Below are 17,797 nucleotides of genomic sequence, written 5' to 3' on the forward strand. Positions count from 1 at the left end.
GGGAAAGAGGCTTCTTCTGTCTGTTAGTTGTTCAGACTTGGAAAACCAGCTGACCCAACTGGGAGAACACTGGCTCTCCTCAACCACCAAGGTCAACAAGGAGCTGCACCGCCTCGATTCAACACTCAAACACTGGAGCAGGTCAGGATCTGGCAGTAGTTTGACCAATCAAATTTCAGATCAACTTTCATCAACCAAATTGTTTTGCTTTATAAACTTGTTTGTGATACCTTAAGGCTGAGTATAGTTAAAAGCATCCTCTAAATCTGTCAGGTATGAGCTAGGTTAAAATATTTGTCCTGTTTGTACATTTCAGGTACCTGAGTGAGTCAGCAGAGTTGAACCACTGGTTGCAGTCGGCTCTGGATCGGCTGGAGTTTTGGACAACCCAGTCAGTGACAGTGCCTCAGGAGCTGGAGACTGTCAGAGACCACCTGTATGCCTTCCTGGTGAGTTAGGTTATCACTTCTCCAGCACAAATGTACTGCAGATATAATAATAATATCGATATGCAATATCACCATTGTTTTAATGAGTATACAGTTACATTTAAACTAAACTCTCTCTTTATAAGGAGTTTTCCAAGGAGGTGGATGCTAAGTCATCTCTGCGTTCATCTGTGCTAAGCACGGGCAACCAGCTTCTGCGACTGAAAAGAGTAGACACAGCTGGTCTGAGAACGGCGCTGGGCCAAATCGACACTCAGTGGGCTGAGCTGCTGACTCGTATTCCTGTAGTACAAGAGAAGCTACACCAGGTCTGAGGATAGCCAGTTTTTAGTCCTGAGAGATTTTTGTAAAATTGTTAACTTTTATTACCATCTTTATGTAAAAAAAAAATTCTGGTTAATTGGTACTAACATGGCATTGTTGGTGATGCTGTATTTTACCTCTTTGTACCCTCAGCTGCAGATGGAGAAGCTGGCATCACGACATGCCATCACAGAGCTGATGAGCTGGATCTCTCTCATGGAAAACATCATAGACGAAGACCAGGATAAGATCATGGGAGCTGTAGGCTCTGAGATGGTCCAAAACTTCTTGCAGAAGTATAAGGTGCAAAATTGCAACATCTGTAAACACAGGGTCTCCAGTTGTTGTAGCCATTTGGTCAAGCTGCAGGAGAACTTGACATGTCACTCGTCAGATTTTAACTACCTTTGAAACCACTCATTTCTCTTATTCAGTATCATTCAATCTATTTTTTTGCAGGGTTTCCGCATTGATCTGACCTGTAAGCAGTTGACTGTGGACTTTGTTAACCAGTCAGTGCTGCAGATCAGTAGTCAGGATGTAGAGGGAAAACGCAGTGACAAAACAGACTTTGCTGAGAAGCTGGGAGCTATGAACAGAAGATGGCAGGTGCTGCAGGGGCTCATTACTGAAAAGGTAATGTTTTCATTACAGCATAACCAAGAACTAGACCTGAAATTATAAATTGTTTTCTTCTCATATTCTTAGTTTGCTATTTCTGAGGAATAAAAATGTTTTGAATTGTTTCTATTTTAGATTCAGGTATTGGAAGGCCTGTTGGAAGGTTGGTTGGAGCATGAAAATGGAGTCCAGGCCCTAAAAAGCTGGCTCACACTACAGGAGGAGAAACTGAAGAAGAGACACCGGATAGAGGATGTAGCATCGGTGCAGAATGCACTTAAAGACTGTCAGGTAGGGATACAGCAATACTATTAATGCCAGAGTTATTTTTGATTGATTTTACTAAAATCAAATATGGTGTACTCACAGGAGTTGGAAGAACTAGTGAAGGAAAAAGAGAAGGATCTGGAGAAAGCAGAAGAACGAGGAAATGCTCTTATCCAAGAAAAGAAAGGAGCAGCCTGCTCTGTTGTAAAGGAGACCCTCAAAGGGCTAAACCAGTCATGGGCTCATTTGGACCACATGGTGAGCTTATCGGATCCATTACCCTTCATGGTCATTGACTCATTTTTTTACCATTGTGCTTTAAGACACCTTCATCTCCCATCTTTCCTTTCAGATAAGTCAGATGAAGGTGAGCCTGCGATCAGTGCTGGAGCAGTGGACACTGTACCGGCGAGCTTCAGAGGAGATTAATGGATACCTCATGGAGGGGAGGTACTCTGTGTCCAGGCTGCACTTGCTTAATGGATCTCTAGAAGCAGTACAGCAGCAGGTGGAGAGTCTGGAGGTGAGGGGTGCAGAAAATAGGCTTGCCTTTTTAGAGTTGACATATTCCTGAGATTTATTGTCATAAACAGCATATGTTGATCCAGTGTAAGAAACTCTGGGTGGGTGTCTGTGTTTGAAGAACCTGCAGGAAGAGATGGATAAACAGGAGAGCAGTCTGAGGAAGTTTGGCTCTGTAACACATCAATTACTGACAGAGTGTCACCCATCTGTGGGTGAGACACTCAACAGAGCACTCCAGGACGTCAATGTCAGGTAGGGGGGGTAACAAAAACCATTTCTGAGTGTCTTCAATAAAAATCACCTATAATTCTTAATATAAACTAGATTAGCTCCAGATCTGACTCATTATTTTTCCACTGTAGGTGGAATAGTCTACTAGAGCAGATCTCGGAGCAGCTGAGGAGCAGTAAGGCCTTGCTGGGTCTGTGGCAGCGCTACAGGTCATTGTATGGCCAATGTGTGACAGCAGTTCAGAAACAGGAAGAACATGCGGATCGCCTGCTGAAGACCGCCACCGAAAGAGAGATCTCAGAGGAGGAGAGCAGAGCCTGGATAAAGGACTGCAATGTGAGCAGAGAGGGGACCACTAGTATATGTATGATTGTCAGATTTTTTTTTTCTGAACCCATTTGGAGCTCATCACTGAGTCCACATTTTTTTGTGGTGTAAAATATGCATCCTTAAAACTGCTTCCTCTCAGACTTCTTTGGTTTATAAGATCTGGTGAATAACCTCTGAAACAGCTTGTAAGCTCAATATGAGGATTCACAAAGCTTCAGTCCCCTCTGCAGAAAACCAAATTGCACCCTGTCCCTTTGTCTGCTTGAATGTAGACTCACAGCACAGTCTAACAAAAGCCTTTTGAAAAGAAGACTGCAAAGGGAATGACAGGCCCCTGATTTACACTGCAGGGGTCCCCCGGTGTCAGGCTGGGCTTGTAGGCCTATGCTGGGCAACGTCTAGAGACGCACTGTCCAAACAGTGTAAGCAGACCGCTATTTTGACTGAGACTCACTGATGCAAACTGTTGCTAGACAGTAAGTTGTCAAACATTCGCTGTTGTTGTGTGGGCGGTTCTTTGTGTTCAAGACCTTTTTTCATCTTTACTGCTTACCAAAAAGCTAACATTTTGGATACAGCAAAGTTTTCCTTACAAAACTCATGTACTCCCATTCTGTTCATAACCTGCTCTGATTACATTACTGTTGCAGGACTGTCTTGGCGACCAGGCCTCGGTGCAGCAGTCCCTCCAGCAGCTGCAAACTTTAGGGGAACAACTGAAGAGCCAAGTCGATGCCTCCACCTCGGCAGCCATCCAGTCAGACCACCTGTCACTCACACACCGCCTAGCAACAATGGAGCACGCCCTTCATAGGCAGCAGGAAGTACTGCAGGTAGGATAGTAGGGATGGGTGGGCACTAACATGTTTCCTTTCAAATACACAGAGACACCACTCCCTTTATACAACCCCAAATATAAAATGAGTGGATGATTGGTAACACTGTTATTTCTTGTCTGCTTTTGTCTGGCTGACTGTTTCTAGTCTGGAGCTCAGGCCTGTGAGGGTTTCAGAGAGCAGCTGGAAACACTGATACATAAAGCTACAGAGGCAGAGGAAGTGCTGAAGGAGCCCGACTCAGTCGGCTCACCAGAGCTCATTGTGGTCCAGACACATATGGAAAAACTGAAGGTATAAAAAGCTCCGCTGTTCTTTGTGCTTGAACATCAGATGCCTTTTCACCACATGGATAAGTTGATAAGTTGATCGTGTGATATACTGTATGTCACTCTGACAAAAAGCTTAGCAGTGAATGAAATTCACTGGATTCAAATGTTTTCTTTTTCCACTTTAATTTGACAGGTAATACCTTGTTCCGACTGAAAATGTGTAATAATGTTTTTCCAGGTTCACCTGCTGAAGCTGAGCAGTCTGTCCCCAGACCTTGAACGGGTTAATGAGTTGGTCTACAAGCTACCGGTCAGTGACAAAGATGTTAAACGCCTGCAGAGTCTCAACAGAGCCTGGGCTGCTCACTCTGCTCATCTCTCTGAGAGATTCAGGTATCCGATACCGTCTTGTTTTACTTTAAAGTGAATTCTTGGTCAGTGACAACCATAGTGCAAGTCATACACCCACAAAAATAAATATAAATTTTTTAAACAAAAGGTTTCTTGCTCAGCATTGGCAGGCCAACACTTTGCATGATAGATGGCTGTCTTTTGTGTTTGACTATTTATGCATTGAAAAATGTAATAAAAATCATATAAACTTTTATTAAAATTAATAGAAATTGCTTCTAAAATTTCTATTATAAAGTGGTACTAATCTTCCATGTAGCTTATGTTCTGAATGACTTTGCTCTGGCCCTCTCCAGTAAACTGCAGGCCGTGTTGCTTCAGCAGCAGAGTTTCCTTCAGAAGTGTGAGGCCTGGATGGACTTCCTGTCTGAGACTGAACAGAAGCTGACTGCTGAAATCTCAGGCAACTACCAGAGTCTGCTGGAGCAGCAGAGAGACCACGAGGTCAGAGGAGCATTAAATTACGTGTACTAATTGCGGTGCTTGTATGTACTTTGTTGTCATTATGTTTGCATAATGTTTGCATGTGTACTTGCAGTTGTTCCAGGCAGAGATATTTAGCAGGCAGCAGATTCTCTACTCCATCATCAGCGATGGTCATCATATGTTGGATCAGGGACACGTGGATGATAGGTAAACACACATATAAGACACATACAATCCTATTCTACTTACCTTATGAAACAATATGTGTCCAACTGTGAGCAGCTTTACATGCTATTCCTTCTCTTATTCTGATAACAGTGATGACTTCAGTGTGAAACTAGCATTGCTGAGCAATCAGTGGCAGTGCGTGGTGAGGCGGGCTCAGCAACGAAGAGGCATTATCGACAGTCTGGTCCGCCAGTGGCAGAACTACCAGGAGATGACAGAGAAGCTACTGCGATGGCTCCAGGAAGTGACCCGTGAACCGGACATACATCAGTCAGGAGAATCAGCAGCCCTGCAGCAGGCCAGAAACCTGTTAGATCAGATACAGGTAGGTTACAGCACTTAAAGGCTTCAACTTCTCAAATCTACCTTGTTAGTTCAGACATGCTGTCATACTCGTCACTCTTCAAACTTCAGAATTTAATGAAACATTAAATGAACCTTAACATGTCTAAAGTCTGTTCTAATGGGCCCTCACCCTTTCTCCAGTCTTGGAAACATTTAATTGATCTGTAACCTGTCTTTGCTCTTCTAGTTGAAGGAGCGAGTGCTCCAGAGGCAACAGGGAAGCTACATCCTGACAGTGGAGGCTGGCAGGAGCTTGTTGCTGTCGGCTGACACCAGGGCTGAATCCACCCTGCAGACAGAGCTGATGGAGATTCAAGAGAGGTGGAGGCACGCCCACCACCGCCTGGACCAGCAAAGGAGGGAGCTGCATGGCCTTCTCAGGGTCAGCCACAACCACACCTTGATACAGCTGAATTGTGAAGCTTCATTCATATTTCTTTTGTTGTTCACCTTTGCCATATTTGTGCTCAAATAAGTACTTGGTTTCTTTTTATGACCCCATTTCTTTGCTTAACTTAAACTTCGTGGCAAAAAACCATGCTGGATCTTTTTTTCATTTCATTTTGATATGTCCCACTCATTCGTCTTCTGTGTTTAAGTGACTAAGCTTTAGTTAGTATTATGATTATAGGCTAAAATGATTATTCATCACACAAAATTGTTTTATTGGATATCCCTCACTATTACAGGTATGCTAAGCAAATTTGAACACAGTTCTTGTTACAGTCTAAACTAGAAGTTGTGTCTCTAACACACTGTAGCATAAATGTTCTAAGAAGGGCACTGGCCCATCTGAGCCCTTAATGAGCCTGCCCAGCTGCACCTGCAGGGCAGTGAAACCAGGTACTGAGAGTCCTGACAGAGCTAAAGGACAGAGAGCATGCCCAGTTCGGTCCTACAAAGCATCACATTAAAAAAATTGCAAAAATGCACAAAGATTAAAAAAGTGCCAACCCAGGGCAAACATCAATATAAACGCACACATGCAGTCTGCATGCACTACATGGAGCTGAAATGATCTGAACCCTGTGAGGTAGATTTTATAGACTGGTACCCTTTTTTGAATGGGTCTGAGTGAAAAAGTGTCAAAGATGCATCTGGGAATTTCTCCTTTCCATCTACTCGTCTTAATCTTCAGTTTTAGTTACTTTTCCTCTGGGTTCTTTGGTTTGTACATGGAGTACAGCTGCTGAGGCTATTCTAAGCCTGCCCTTTGTTCTTATACCATGACTCTCTGCTGCTTTGCTGCAGCATTTCTTACCAAATATTACCTTTTTATTCTGCATTGGACCATTAATCAGACTCTAAAAATAGCTGTAAACCACTTGGTGCAGAACCTCCCTCTTTTGTTATGAAGGCTGTTTTGCTGTGTCACCGTCTCATCATATTGTTTGAGAGGTTCAGAACTAGTGGGCTAAGGTGATGCTGACTGGTGTGGCCTGACTGCAGCTTTGTGTAGTGTGTGTGTGTGTGTGTGTGTGTGTGTGTAAGCATGCGGATGTACTGTTTACATGTCAGTCTATGATTGTGAAATCTGCCGCTTCATGCTGCTGCTGCCACTGCAAGAAGACTTTATCAATTAATCAGACTCCTCTGAGTCTGAGAAGATCCACAATCTGCATACTGAATGTTTGTGCAAGTACGTGTGTGTTTTATGCTCTAATTTGTATTGTGTGTGTGTGTGTGTAGAACTGGGAGCAATGCGAGAAGGGTATAAATGTGTCATTGGAGAAACTGAGGGCCTTCAAAAAGAAGCTGTCTGTGCCACTGCCTGACCACCACGAGGAGCTACACACAGAGCAAATAAGATGCAAGGTGAGAATGTAACACACACACCTACACAAATATTCAAATTGTTTTATTTAATGGTTAATTTTTTGCATCAATGCATAAACACTCCTCACTTGATAAACATAAACACACACTCGCTCTGCCTGTCTCTCTTAGTCTCACCCACAGACACAGACTTGTCCTTCCTCTACAGAGCAGCAGCCAAAAACATCTTTATCTCTCATGCTGCTGTCTCATTGTGTGACCTTGTTTGGTTTTCTGGCAGACATTTGGTAGCATAACATGGAATTTATAAAATGATGCTTGGTATTTTTGATGTTTGCATATGAGGTAGTGGTTTTTGTATTCGTTTTTCAAAAATGAGCTCGTCTTTGTTTAGAATTATTAATATGGATTCAGCAGAAATGATGCCAGGATACAGCTGGAATAAACAAACTGTTATGCTCTTATTTTGTTTTTTTGTTTGCTCCCACTGCAACCATCTTGTATTTATTTGAAAATTCACATTACAATCCCTTGCAGTTTGTGTTAACCACTGGAAACTCTATGCAGTCATGTTTCATGCATGACGTGCCCTCAGCTCCTCAGGGAAGAGGAGGGCTGTGAGAGTAGCTGCAGAGTTAGCATCAGTAGAGGAGAGAGAGGGGGTGGGGAGAGGGAGGGAGAGACAGAGAGGGTGCGTGCACATGAAAGGGAGCAAGAGAGAGAGCATCCGTGCTTGGTTGTATGTGTGTCTTCATGTGTGTGCTTCCTTTTGTGCGTGTGTTGCGTAATAGAGACGTCCTCTATTCACAAATTATTACAAGGCAGCAGAACCGTCACAGTGAGGAGGAGATGCAAGGTTGGATGTCTGTGTTACCTTATAATGCCTTTAACCTTGAATGTAGCTGTCTTTTTTTTTTTTTCTAAATATAACATTTTACTGTTCCTTACTGTCTCTTCAGAAAACCAAATTGGAATTCTTGCATTTAGATGAAATGTTGTCTTATTTTGACAATCCTTGTCTGTTTTGCTTTCCCTCATCACTGTGTCTGATGATGCAGCAGTTGTAGTTGAGCTTCAGCTTTCCAGCTCCGCTGATTTCCTGCTCTATTTGCCTGTGGTTGTTTATGAGAGGGAAAAATCCCTCTTCCCAGGCCAGGCTGAGAATAGCCTTTTATTTATGGTCATGGATCACCGCTCTGTGGGTTGTACTTAATTTTCTGTTCCGTCATGTGAATGCAGGAGTTGGAGAGTAGTGTGGAAAGCTGGACTGATGACCTCACTTCCTTGTTCCTACTGAGGGATTCCTTGGAGGGCGTGGTCAATGCAGATGACATCACAGTTCTACAAGAACGCCTCCATCTGCTCCAGCGCCAGTGGGAGGAGGTCTGCCATCAGGTAGATGTGCACAGTTATTTGTGATGTTCTTTTCTTGATTATTTCCCCAATACATACTCAAAGTGCTCTCTCTGTGTAATCTTAGACTAATTTGTGGTAATGTCTTCTAACTCGCTCAGAAGATTTGATTTAGCTGTCTTGTGCTCTTTGCATACCCAAGTTAGTTGAGCCACCTAGAGGACATTTAAAGATAAAGAATGACCTTGTCTTTGTTTAAAAATGTTGGCTTGTGCACTGTGAATATTTTCATGCAGTATCAACCCTCGATGAAGACAAACAAAGCTAATAGCTTTGCTAAATTAGGCAGAGTGAGTGTTCAGTCATGGCTGACTCAGGTATCACAGGCCCAGTAGTGTCATTGTGAGTCCAGTGATTGTGTGAAAGTTTGAGAGGGGATTAGAATCATTAACAGGACTTTGGCACATTCTTGTTGCTGCTTGAATGGGTTTTTGTTTTTTTTAGCTTTCCCTGGCTAATTTCAGAATGCATTGTGCAATAAAACTCAACATTACATTTATGTCTTTAGTTTATCTTCCACCAATTATATTGTCTCTCAATCTCTTTTGCAACTAAATATCCAGCGCTCAATATTTTTCATGCTATTTTATCATTCTCCTTTTGTATTTCATTGTTAGCATTCTGACTTTCACCTTTGTCCATCCTCCCGTGTCCCCTCAGCTTTCCCTGCGCAGGCAGCAGGTCAGTGAGAAGCTGAATGAGTGGGCTGTGTTCAGTGAGAAGAACAAGGAGCTGTGTGAATGGCTCACACAGATGGAGAGCAAAGTCTCTCAGAATGGAGACATCGGCATCGAGGAGATGATTGAAAAGCTACGCAAGGTAAATTCAGCACACGGTCTACCTGAACTGCACATATGTAAGAGAGGTAGAATTTTTTTGCATATGCAGAAATTAATGAACATAACTATTCATGCAGAAGTGCACTCGCAACAACCCAACTCATAGTGCTGAGTTGAGTCCAGATTGTTTTGACGTAAGCATTTCCAAGTCTTGGACACTGCTATGCACTGGTTGATTTATTTACATATGTACTATATTAGCTATACAAATGATACCTAGAGTTTATTTTTACTGGGACTTCAGCAAAAACAAATCATAATAGGGAATTACTCTTAGGCTATAATAGCTTTCAGACAAGCGTAATCAACACTTACATACTGTATAAAGTTTTATTTTACAGTAAAATAGAGAAAAAAATGACCAATTACAAGGTTAAATCATGTAATCCTGGGTTAAATCCTGAGTGGCTTCAGCTTTTGCACCATGCACATAGTAAATGGTAAATGGGCTGCATTTACATAATAGTGCTCATCTACCTTAACTGGGCAAAGCCCTTTACAGATTCACCTACTCACGAATACACTCACAAACCAATGGCGGCAGAGCTGCCATGCAAGACGCTGGCCTGGCCAGTAGCCACCAGGAGCACCTTGGAGTTCAGTGTCTCGCTCCATAGTGTATGTGTGTGTGGTTCAAATGAACGTGGCTGCTCCAAGTCTGACTATAGACGTTCATTGCAGGTTTCCTCCATTTCTGCCACCCCCATTTCCTGTCTACTTCCCTGTGACCTGCTGAAAAATAAAGGCAAAAATGCCTGGACAAAAATAAGTTAGAATAATTAAGAGATATTTGTTGTTGTAACAGTGATAACATTTCTTCCACCCCTTTTAAAAACCATTGTATCTTTGTAATGCAGGTATATTTTATTTATGCTACATTTAATGTGGTTCCACCTGTAGCCCTACTGCTTCCTGTTAACCTACTTGGTGATTTTTCTACCAGGACTACCAGGAGGAGATCAGTGTAGCTCAGGAGAACAAGCAGCAGCTGCAGGCGATGGGTGAGCGCTTGGCCAGCGCCAGCCAAGATAACAAGGCGGCTGAGATCCAACACAAACTCAGCAAAGTCAGCGAGCGCTGGCAACACCTGCTGGACCTCATCACTGCCAGGTGGGTGACCCAGGTGGACACTGTTGTTTGATAGTAGAGTTTGTGTGGTCACTGTGAAGGCAGCTGGAAACTAAAATAATATGAAGCTAATTCTTAATTGTGTATTGTATATGTCTTCTGGTTCAGTCACTTCAGGAACCTGAAAAGAGTTTTTAGCACAGGAACAAGCATCTCATTTGACTGTGAATGGAAGAAACTTAAATGTATGACACTATTTCTAGGGCATGTGTTCACCTGCTTTTGAAAAGCCAGGAAACAGCCAAATTTAGATGTCTAAAATGTCCTTATATTTTTTAGATAAACTGAACTTTGCTCTTGACTGACACATCTCACACTTCTCTCCTCCTCTCAGTGGAAAAGGGTTTATATATAAGACAGCATGCCTTGGCCTGGTTTCCTCCCTGACACTCCAGCACTTTCCCTTGCTGGTGACAGTGAGGCCTCCACTTAGTGGAGCTGTAAACCAAGCAAAGAGCTCACATTCCTGCCCGCCTTCTATCTTTCTGGACACTTCTGTTTACTCCAGAATTGGCACCAGTTTTCTGCTGATATGGAACATATGGGAAAGAACCGCTCCCTCTGTATGTGTTTTCTGAATTGAAAGTGACCCGATGCATTTCTGACTCTTACTACCCCAGCTGGCCAATACCCCCTCCTCTTTTCCGGCTGTTGTCCTCTGGGACGGTAAAGGAGGAAGGGAGAAAGAGAGGACAGCGTCTGACCTCACACAGACAGCTGCGTTCTCTTTGTCTCTGTCCGTCCATAGCTACAAAACAAGGAGATTTTCTGTCTTGTGGAAGGATTTATCAATCTATGGAGTTTTTATTTTCTGAAGAGACAAGGGTGTGTTTTTATTCTCCTGCAAACATATACAGTATTATTGGAAACCTTTTCTTGTCAAAGTTTACTCACATGGAGCCTTCAGCCTTTGATTCTGTTGCCACTCCCTCTGTGTGTATATGATGTGTGATATTCCAGCACAGACTGGCTCTGTGGCGCATGCCTCTGACTGTAAGTCTCTTTTTAGAAACAGCAGCACTTGTCACCGTCAGGCACTCGCACAGACACACACATGCCTGTTTGGGGTTCTCTATTTCTTTTAACCTTGAAGAGCAGCAGTTGATAAGTCACAGTTGTGGCACCCCACCACAGTCTGCTGGCCCTCCCCCTTCTCCAAAGACAGATGAGAGAGAGTCCCACGTGGAGCTTGCAGGCAAAAGAGTAGCAGAAGAGTGTTTGGATCAACACCTTTGTGACAATAGTGCTGTCTTTGGGAATTCAGCACCCCCATGGTTTTGGATTTAGGGTCGGATAAAATGGCAGAATGCTCAAGTGAGGAGGATCTGCCGGATTGCGACTGCGATGTCAACAGGCAGGACGAGCTTTAGAATTTATGTTGAAGATATGTTTTTATGATTGTGCAGTTTAACAAAGAAGTACGGTCTTAAAACACCAAATTAGCCTCATGCATTTTCTCATGTGCTTTAGGTATTTTTTGATGAGTTTGTGACATATATAGAACAACACATAATAAAGTCGAATGATATTTAAATGATGTAGAGTATCAGTGATTTATTTGTGCCAAATACTAGGATCAAGATTGTTTTTAACTCAGTTGTTTGAATCTGGTTTAACTAGTGTTTAAAAAATAATTTCTTAAGTGTTGTGTTCATATAACCTGACCTAGTACAGTGAAACTGTGCAACAAGTTAAAGCAAATGCCTACAAATCTGAATTATTTGCTGGTTGGGTTTTACCCATGATTGATGTGCACTTAGCATTATGTGTAAGGCAGTGCAGTATGTTGTCTGATGATGTAAACAGTCAAACTACCGTATCCTTCATTAAGTTGCATTGTGAGATGCTCAGCTGCAGGTTAGCAGAGCTAGACCAGTGCAGTAAGAGGACTGGAGCAGACTATCTATTCCAGATTTGTTTGCAGATTTGGTAGCTGATTTTTTTTTTGTCTCTATTTGTGTAACATAAAACAAAACCAGCTACTACCTTAATTCTTAGCAAATTTGTTTGTTTGGTGAGACAGTGAGTTGCATTGCTATGCAGGGTGGGGCACTGAGTGCTAGGCTGGCTGGGAAAACTGTCGTGGTAGTTGAATGTTGGCTAATTTTAATGTTTCACGTATTATAGATTGCAGTGGTGAGAGTTTAGAAATGTTAGGCACTTGCAGATCCAAATGGTTCTCAGAAGGTTTTGTAACTTCTCAACAAAAACATCTGCTCAGATATGAATCCCCGTGCTCACATTACTGTTGAGCATTTTTTTCTGTTCTGCAGTATCTTTGGTTACATGTTGTTTAAAACAAGTCAATAAAAACAATTTATTCTATGAAAATCAGGCACGTGTGCTTTTAAATTTTCATGTATATCAACAATTTTAAGCTGATATTAGCTGAGATACACATTTTTGTCCCTTTAATTTATTTGACTTCACTTATATTTACAGCATTTTACGGCATGTTGTTAGCATGCTGTACAGGAGTCTGTCAGCAGATTTTTCACTTACCAGACTGTCTCCCCTACTATTAATAGTTGTCCCATGTGTTGACTCTGACTTCCTCTCTGACTCTGTTTTTCTACCAGGGTGAAGAAGTTGAGGGAGACCCTGGTGGCAGTGCAGCAGTTAGATAAAAACATGAGCAGCCTTCGTTCCTGGCTGGCTCACATTGAGACGGAACTGTCCAGGCCCATCGTCTACGACACCTGTGACAACCAGGAGATTCAGAGGAAACTCAACCAGCAGCAGGCAAGTGGGGGCCTGAAACACAATCCTGCTCTTCAAAAGTGCCAAGCAGAAAAGTTTACATTGCTTGACCAACATGTCTTGCACACATACAGACACAAACAAGCACACATGTACACTGTGTAGTTTTCTGCAAATGCAAAATAAAAGCAGAACAATATGACTTAAAATTGGTGGAAAACAAATGACACTGAGTCACATCTGTGGCCTGCAGACACCAGTGTGCATCCTGCTGCCAAGATGCCGCTCTAAATCTGGGCTGGACTCTGAGACCTCACTGACCTCCTTTCTCTGCAGAGTTTACTAATACAGTCATTTACTGACTGTGTTCCTTCTTTGCACTGTTTGGAGAAATGTACTGAATTTATGGCATAAAAGGATGTTGGCTCAGCTCCTTTGAAAGCTACTAATTGCTTCACACTGGAAAAAGTTGAAGTACAGCGAAGTCATCCTAGGGAGAGATCTAGTTTGGTTAACTGCTTAGAAAAAGTTGTCCAACCTACTCTGTAAAAAAAAAAAAAAATCAAACTGACAAATGTAAAATATACACATCAGCAAAAGATGCCACTTTGTTGAGTTTATTATCTGAGACCTGAACATGTCTGAAATAAAACCGGATCATTCACAAGGACAAAATTGCGAGGAAAGTTTTGTTTTTGTTGTCAACGGTGAAATAAAAATAAGAAATTGACCCAAAACTGTTTGTAGTTTCAGTTAACTATACAAAACTGGGGGAAAGTATTTTAATTACTCAATCGCTATACAAATATGAATGTAAACTGGCAGCAAACTACTACAAAATAAACTACTAATTTAACTGCATGTAGTTTTCATTACGTCCCTGCGCTGAGAAAAATACTCGCAGAACCTGCAACATTCAGATTATTCTTCTCAATGATTTCTAGGAGCTGCAGAGGGACATTGAGAAACACAGCACAGGTGTGGCATCAGTGTTGAACCTGTGTGAAGTCCTGCTCCACGACTGTGACGCCTGCTCCACAGAGACAGAGTGCGACTCCATCCAACAGGCCACCAGGGGGCTGGACAGACGCTGGAGGAACATCTGCGCCATGTCAATGGAGAGGAGGCTCAAGTCAGTGGTTCTTGATTTTAGTCTTGCATCTTGTTCGTATGCATGTACTGGTACTAAAATCAAAACGTTGTTAGCAGCACTATTTTCGGTTTGTGCTTTAAGAGCTGTCCGTATCAGAGATTTGGTTTTCTACAGCAATAACATTACTGATCATACTGCTACTAATTATATAATCATACGTTTATATTTAAGAAAATTTAGCCATGACCTGAATCTGTGCAGGATTGAGGAGACTTGGAGGCTGTGGCAGAAGTTTCTGGATGACTACTCCAGGTTTGAGGATTGGCTGAAGACCTCAGAAAGAACAGCAGCTCTGCCCAACTCCTCTGGAGTTCTCTATACCATCGCTAAAGAAGAGCTTAAGAAGTTTGAGGTGTGTTTACTTTTTCTCTTTTACCAGAATGTAGACTACAAGAAGGTTGCAGTGTTCTTGAATAAATTGCTGAATAATGTACAGTATAACCTAATGTGTGACAGATGAAAAATAGCACAGAGCCAAATGCATTTGTTTTTGTATGTGCAGGCAACCACATTGCTCCATGTGAGCAACATAACCTTTCTAGACAGACCCTGTCGCTACAGGGTAGAGGAAACGGAGAGGAAAGTGTCATGTTTCTGAAACTTGGCTGCACTGCTCTGTTCAGCTGCTGCAGTCCATCACTGTGCACGTGCACATTCCTGTGAGCTGACTGTCGGACTGGTGCCATTGCCATCTGCTATGCTTATGTCTGACTCGTTTCAGTCAAACACAACATTTATTATCATATTTCAGAATTTTAAGGGTTTTCTCTAGGCAGTGTTAATCGTTTATTTTCTCTGTGTGTCCATGTGAAATATAACTGAGCAAAAAACCCAACACTGCATGGACATTTTTAAGAGAACATCTTATTTACAGCCCTTATTTCTCTGTGTTGTGTTGTCATTGCAGGCCTTCCAGCGGCAAGTGCAGGAGTGTCTGACCCAACTGGAGCTCATTAACAAACAGTACCGTCGTCTGGCTCGCGAGAACCGCACCGACTCCTCCTGCCGGCTCAGAGAAATGGTGCATGATGGGAACAGGCGATGGGATAACCTGCAAAAGAGGGTGGCCGCCATCTTACGCAGACTTAAGGTAACATCACGTTGGGTGTCGGCTTAACAATCCAATCGAGAATCTGTGGAAAGAACTGAAAACTGCTGTTCACAAACGCTCTCTATCCAACCTCACTGAGCTCGAGCTGTTTTGCAAGGAGGAATGGGCAAAAATTTCCGTCTCTCGATGTGCAAAACTGATAGAGACATACCCCAAGTGACTTACAGCTGTAATCGCAGCAAAAGGTGGCGCTACAAAGTATTAACTTAAGGGGGCTGAATAATTTTGCACGCCCAATTTTTCAGTTTTTTATTTGTTAAAAAAGTTTGACATATCCAATAAATTTCGTTCCACTTCATGATTGTGTCCCACTTGTTGTTGATTCTTCACAACAAATTACAGTTTTATATCTTTATGTTTGAAGCCTGAAATGTGGCAAAAGGTCGCAAAGTTCAAGGGGGCCGAATACTTTCGCAAGGCACTGTAACATGTGTGACAGATGAAAAATAGCACAGAGCCAAATGCATTTGTTTTTGTATGTGCAGGCAACCACATTGCTCTATGTGAGCAACATAACCTTTCTAGACAGACGCTGTCGCTACAGGGTAGAGGAAACGGAGAGGAAAGTGTCATGTTTCTGAAACTTGGCTGCACTGCTCTGTTCAGCTGCTGCAGTCCATCACTGTGCACGTGCACATTCCTGTGAGCTGACTGTCTGGCTGGGGCCATTGCCATCTGCTATGCTTATGTCTGACTCGTTTCAGTCAAACACAACATTTATTATCATATTTCAGAATTTTAAGGGTTTTCTCTAGGCAGTGTTAATCGTTTATTTTCTCTGTGTGTCCATGTGAAATATAACTGAGCAAAAAACCCAACACTGCATGGACATTTTTAAGAGAACATCTTATTTACAGCCCTTATTTCTCTGTGTTGTGTTGTCATTGCAGGCCTTCCAGCGGCAAGTGCAGGAGTGTCTGACCCAACTGGAGCTCATTAACAAACAGTACCGTCGTCTGGCTCGCGAGAACCGCACCGACTCCTCCTGCCGGCTCAGAGAAATGGTGCATGATGGGAACAGGCGATGGGATAACCTGCAAAAGAGGGTGGCCGCCATCTTACGCAGACTTAAGGTAACATCACGTTGGGTGTCGGCTTAACGAATCTATGGTTTGTAAGTCATTCAGGCAGTTTGGGGCCTTTAGGATTTAACAGCCAATGTCCTCTCACGGGCCCTTATTCTGTTATCCTTTGTGGGCACAGATAGTGTTACCCAATAATATCCATAGCTAATAAAATCCTATGCTTTCACATTTGAATTTATTAGGAAGCAAACTAGTTAATTTAAGAAGATAAAGAAAAACACAATGAAACAAAGCATTGCTGTTTGTGTTCATGTAGCACTTCATCAGTCAGAGGGAGGAGTTTGAGACGGCACGAGACAGCATCCTGGTGTGGCTGACCGAGATGGACCTGCAGCTCACTAACATAGAGCACTTCTCTGAGTGTGATGTGCAGGCCAAGATAAAACAGCTCAGGGTAAGATGGACACAGTGATTCAGTACTGAGAAGATTCCAGTTTTGGTTCTGAGATGATACAACACTGTGATACCAAACTGACATACAACAATAGTGCAGTTAAAATGAAGACTTCATGCATAAGTGCAAAGCATCTGCTGTTTTTCACCCTTTTCTTATATTGTATCTATTAGCTACAGTATGAGGTAATCAGATTTCTCTGCAGCTTATCAAGACCAGGACCTGGTGAAATTTGACAGCTACAGCAGTAGAAGTAGTAGAATTCAATGGAAAAAACTGTACAATCATTTGGAAAAGGACCTTTACTGTTCTCCAGTATTGAAACTGATATAAGGTTAAGCAATAAGTTAATCAGCAGAAATCAAATCATTGTTTATGTGACTTATCAAGGAAAAATACCAAACATTTGATGGTTAATGTTCCTTAACCATATAACCGTCTTTTCACCACTATTAACTTAGATTCTTAAGTTTCTGTGGCTAAATTGTGATTGGAATTGGCAGTTTTTCTAAATATTGTACTGGGTACATGATTAAATAAATACATAAAGAACTATCAATGGACTGTTAGATTGTTGAACACAGTCCTCTGTTGCTCTGACCCTCCGTGATGTGCGTTTTCTCAGGCGTTCCAGCAGGAGATCTATCTGAACACGGGGAAGATTGAGCTGGTGTTCAGACAGGGGGAAGCTCTGATAGAGAAGAGTGAACCTCTGGACGCAGCTGTGATCGAGGAGGAGCTCGAGGAGCTGCAGAGATACTGTCAGGAGGTCTTTGGACGAGTCGACAGATACTACAAGAAACTCACACGACTGCCTGTGAGTGAATACATACAAACAGCACATTTAGTATTTAGCAATACCGTTGTCTTAATGAAACAATATTCCTACTGTGGAATACACAAAACACACTATAGCTGTCCTGCGTCTTTACAAGCCGCGCCAGCTGCTAAGGC

General features: G+C 42.4%; 1 protein-coding gene across 1 annotated transcript in view; it reads left to right on the plus strand.

The window, feature by feature from the left end:
• The window catches only part of syne1a (spectrin repeat containing, nuclear envelope 1a), a 120,823-nt gene that overhangs the window by 92,196 nt on the left and 10,830 nt on the right, over positions 1–17,797 (plus strand). Inside the window, 27 exon segments of the mRNA XM_020587870.1 lie at positions 1–141; positions 317–449; positions 575–757; positions 906–1,055; positions 1,212–1,388; positions 1,509–1,664; positions 1,743–1,898; positions 1,993–2,163; positions 2,284–2,417; positions 2,528–2,732; positions 3,377–3,559; positions 3,710–3,856; positions 4,073–4,227; positions 4,542–4,689; positions 4,784–4,878; positions 4,990–5,224; positions 5,432–5,626; positions 6,934–7,059; positions 8,260–8,415; positions 9,094–9,252; positions 10,216–10,382; positions 12,980–13,142; positions 14,045–14,232; positions 14,455–14,605; positions 15,161–15,343; positions 16,706–16,843; positions 17,469–17,660. The exon segment at positions 1–141 is cut by the window's left edge and continues 24 nt beyond it. Of these exon segments, the coding sequence (XP_020443526.1) occupies positions 1–141; positions 317–449; positions 575–757; positions 906–1,055; positions 1,212–1,388; positions 1,509–1,664; positions 1,743–1,898; positions 1,993–2,163; positions 2,284–2,417; positions 2,528–2,732; positions 3,377–3,559; positions 3,710–3,856; positions 4,073–4,227; positions 4,542–4,689; positions 4,784–4,878; positions 4,990–5,224; positions 5,432–5,626; positions 6,934–7,059; positions 8,260–8,415; positions 9,094–9,252; positions 10,216–10,382; positions 12,980–13,142; positions 14,045–14,232; positions 14,455–14,605; positions 15,161–15,343; positions 16,706–16,843; positions 17,469–17,660 (4,387 nt within the window).

This window comes from Monopterus albus, unplaced genomic scaffold (genome assembly GCF_001952655.1).
Source record: "Monopterus albus unplaced genomic scaffold, M_albus_1.0 scaffold9.1, whole genome shotgun sequence".
NCBI classification, from domain to species: Eukaryota; Metazoa; Chordata; class Actinopteri; order Synbranchiformes; family Synbranchidae; genus Monopterus; species Monopterus albus.